Here is a 4,443-nt window from a genome sequence, read left to right on the forward strand (position 1 = left end):
TTGTAGAAGATTTTTGAAAATCAGATGCAAAGAGTAGTCTTGATCTATAAGCAACGTAAAGAGGTTTTCTAATAAAAAAAATATGTGTATTGGAGGCACTGAAAGCATTGAATTGCACGATGTAATATAAACATATTTGACGATTGTTGACGTCATCAAACAGAATTTTTTTGCGTATTTACAGGCGTCTGACTGAAATTAGCGGTGTCAATACACATAAATTTTTTTTAGAAAACATCTTTTTACTCCCTTTTATGGTGTGATACATCAATAAGAATATACAAAAAGACTTGATCTTTTTTACAAGAGTAACAACTCGGTATTGGACAAACCTCAATGTATATTCATATTTAGAGATAGGTTGACTCGAATCAATTCTTAAAAATCATCAGCATTTTAAAATAGAACCATATGCCATCATTTGTTTCACAGAAAACCAATGAATGCAAGATTCCAGCACTCTAATGAATGAAGTACAGTCTGTTCCCAAATTTTTGAAACTTGAGGTCTTAATAAATAATGGTTTAAGGAATCGCGGCTGCTTTTTCATCTGTAAGATCAACTTATCAAAATTGGTGAAAAAAATCATCCATTCCAATTCAAATTTAAATTTGAATTACATTAAGTATCATTTAGTATCATTTGTTAAGTGGAAAGCTACAGTCTGTCTGAAAAATTTCAAGATCAACTTACCAAAATTCGGCGGAGGAATCGCCCTACTTCTTCATCTGTTCCTCTTCATCTGTTCTTCATCTGTTCCTCTTCATCTGTTGGCGCGCGCCGCTTCATCTGTTCTTCATCTGTGAATAGAAGGATCTGTAGAGTCATACAGGCCATGACCCCAGAACACTCCTATTGTGGCAGTGCTATAGTGGGTAGGTAAATTACCAGACGATTTACCCTTTCTAACCTGAAATGAAATAAAACTAAAATAGTAACGAACAAAAACATACAATATACGATCAGCCGCCAACACAGCAGTAAATTTCACCAGCAATGTTTCAACAAAAAGGGGCCCCGTTTCTTTCTTGAATCTTTTTGAGCCCCTTAATAATTTGAAGAACAAGGACAATTAATGTTTTTGTCCAATATCTATGACAGGATGCCGTTTGATAACTTAAAAGATAGTTTGCCAGGTAAGGTAACATTCGCCCACTAACAGCTGTCAGAAATGATATAACAGGCTTTAGTGACTAAATTATGAATTTTCTCATATTACAAAAATCCTAATAGTTTGAATTCAATGATATATGAGAAATTCCAGCAAATTGTTTTAAAATCAATATCAATAACAAAATAATTACATCAAATTATCGCATCAATATGATCACACCATGTTTCATTAAAATCAATTGAAAACTAGTCTCTTGTGTGGTCACAAACAAATTTACCTAAGTCAAGGGCAATAACTCAAGACCGTTGATCAAATTCGAAATTGATCACACCAAAATTCATTAAAATCAGTTGAAAACTGTAATCTTTTTATTGTGTTCACAAGAAATGTTGACGGACCGACGGACAGGGGCCACGGCAATATACGTCCACATTTCCTGGTGGGCGTATAAATTTCAGCTCTAAAAATCAACATTTGATGGGCATTAAATTATAAACAACAACTGTACAACAAGTGTGAATTGATTAGTAGACAGATAGACAAGGGTGACCAAAGATCAATTTCATATTTCCCTTTACACTAACAGAATTATCACCATGGTGTCACTTTGCAGTCCATATAGCTAACGTTTATTTTTGTGGTATTTCAAAGAAGTGGTATTTCAAAGAAGATGCATGTTATTAAGTTGACTTTATAATTTCATTGGCTAAAGAAAAAAATGTATGAAAGATTTTGAAATTTGATTATCTTCATTCAAGAAACAATTTGATCTGTATAAATAATAAAAAAACACTAAAATGTTTGGTTGATAAATATCAATTGGATTGAGATTTTGAATGTAAATGTTTCAAAATTATATATACAGAAATATAATTTAAGAATGAAATACCATCCAGTATTAATTCAGAGTTGACTAAAACAGTGGACCCATCAAAGAATACCTAGTTGTCAAAACCAGTAGCAGATTTGAAACGGAGAACTTAGGATAAGATAAGAACAACCATTTTAGGAACTTTATGCTTATGCAAGAACAGGCATTAACAGAATTGGTAAAATATGTTAACTTGAAACTTACACGAGGAGCTTCCATGCCACACCATAAGCACTTTATTCCTATATAATGAAGCTCTATCTGTATACACCTGAAATCAAATATTTCATACTATATTTATTTCATCACAAAATATATATTGTATATTTGCGTGTTTGATATGTTTCCGCCCTAAAATAGGTGGAACGACTTAGGGGTGCACGTTATGACTATTGACACATTTGAGGAAATTTTTCACCAGAGGTTTTTTCCAATCAATATTGACAGACTGCATTTACATACTTTGTGTATCTATATCAGTGTGTTACTTCACTCATTCAAAGACCTCTCAACATCATTATCGTATAGTTGCGTGAGCTGGTTTTTGTTAGCATGTATTAGTCTGAAACTTGTTGATTTCTACATAGTTTTGACAGAGCCGAATCAGAAAAATTAGGATGTTTCAACCTCGCCATTTTCAAGATAATTTTTCATCTTAAACCAATCAAGAACTAATCCCCATACTTGACATTTCATTATCTATGTTTTAAGTAGCAAAACAGATAGCAACCCCAGCATTCGAGGGAAAATTCCCCCCACAAGTTTAATTTTTCTGATTATGCCACCCGATCAGGCTCAGCTTGATTAAATAAAGGTGAACGAGCTTCTCTCATCTAACCCTTGATTCTTCAGTATTCCTTCCACCAATAATTCTCAACCAGTCAGATTCGTTGAAAAATTGCGCTAAAGTCATTCTGTATACTAGATTTGAATAGTTATACCATATAGACACGACTTTTACTACTTAAATTGACTGGAAAAGGTGGGATTTATTTCAAAATAATTATAATATTAGACTACTGAATCAAAGGTTAAATAAAAAGTAAACTCGCACACTCGACTATGGTAGAATTCCAACAAGTTTCTGACTGTTATGAAATGAAAATGATTCTTGACTTACCTCCATTTGTTTCAAGAGAGGCTGGGTGGACCTGATATGGTGGTTTAACCGAGTACAACCTAGGTGGCCCTAGCAAGGTAGCCCACAGGCTGCCACAACTAAACTGCACGCGAGCCCAACCCGAAAACGCGAAAATTTTGCTCCTTGTGAACTACCTCCAAAAACCTAGGTTGCACACCATATCTAACCATGTTGTCCGTAGCTGAAGACGAGCTACTATACTTGAAACCCTGAAATATAAGAAAACACCATAGTAATAAAAGGAATAAAAATAAATATAAATTTTTTTTTGTTTTATATGTGTCATAATTGTGCCCATTGTTGTGCGTACATAAATGTACCTGGGTCTGCCTGAGGCGGATATAATTCTTTAGTTTTGATTTTCTGATCAAGCTCACATAAAACTATATGTTAAAAATTTCAGAATTGAACCAATGGAAGGCTAGGCTGTCTTTCAGATATCTAGTAACATTCTCAAGTCATGTAGTTCGTACCAAATTACCTCATCATGATATCTGCAGTATAACTCGGAACACGCTTGATAATCCATAATGACCCTTTTCAAGCAGGAATTATCCATGTATGGTTTATTTATATGTGAAGTATTATATAATGTGCATCTATGATATACTAACCTCCATAGGGAATGGTATCCCAGCTATAGTGTATGAACTCAATAGTAAAGACGGCTATTGAGCACCCAGACCTGAAACGATAGAAAAAACCATCAAAATTAAAATGTTATCGATGTGTTCAGTGGACAGATAGTGGCGAAGATGTGTAACATAATAATATATTGAATGGTTACGCATCTCTTTGAAAATACCTCCTGTTCTAACCAAGTTTATGTCATTGTGATTGCATTTTTACATAAATATGACACTGGTTAAAATTTAATGGTTCGTTTCGACAAACAGTAAAACTATTTATATATACATTTAGGGAATTATTATGAAGAAAACAGAAGAGATAAAATAGTTTATTATTTTCTAACTAAACGGTATATGCACATACAGAATCAAATTGTGATTGTTATTAGGAACTGCTTTGTCTTTCAGCAGCCAAGGGTCTATATGTTTCCAGGTTGCCGTACACCAAATAAGGCATGGCGGATGGGTTGTGACTTACTTTCCTTTATATTCATAAAATGTAAAATAGTGATTTGAGAAATAGAATCAGTTCTGACTTTATCACAGATTCCATGCAATTCCGTCTTTTCCATTCATATTCCTAGCTCTAAGCCATGCTTTGCCCACATGGTGCAGGTAAAGTAGCACGTAAAACGCCATTCATTTCATTTCAAAGACAAGCTTTGTCTCATATTCCCGTATCCCAACG

At 33.9% G+C, this 4,443-nt stretch overlaps 1 protein-coding gene across 1 annotated transcript; it reads right to left on the reverse strand.

The window, feature by feature from the left end:
- Positions 1-796: 796 nt before the first annotated feature.
- On the reverse strand, positions 797-3,655 carry LOTGIDRAFT_169468 (hypothetical protein; the record flags this gene model as incomplete). The annotated part of the gene is made up of 4 exons (XM_009067760.1): positions 797-910; positions 2,190-2,256; positions 3,261-3,335; positions 3,600-3,655. 4 exons carry the CDS (start codon positions 3,653-3,655, stop codon positions 797-799), a joined length of 312 nt encoding a protein of 103 aa, XP_009066008.1.
- Between the last annotated feature and the right edge of the window lie 788 nt (positions 3,656-4,443).

The sequence above is a fragment of the Lottia gigantea genome, assembly GCF_000327385.1.
Source record: "Lottia gigantea unplaced genomic scaffold LOTGIsca_86, whole genome shotgun sequence".
NCBI classification, from domain to species: domain Eukaryota; kingdom Metazoa; phylum Mollusca; class Gastropoda; family Lottiidae; genus Lottia; species Lottia gigantea.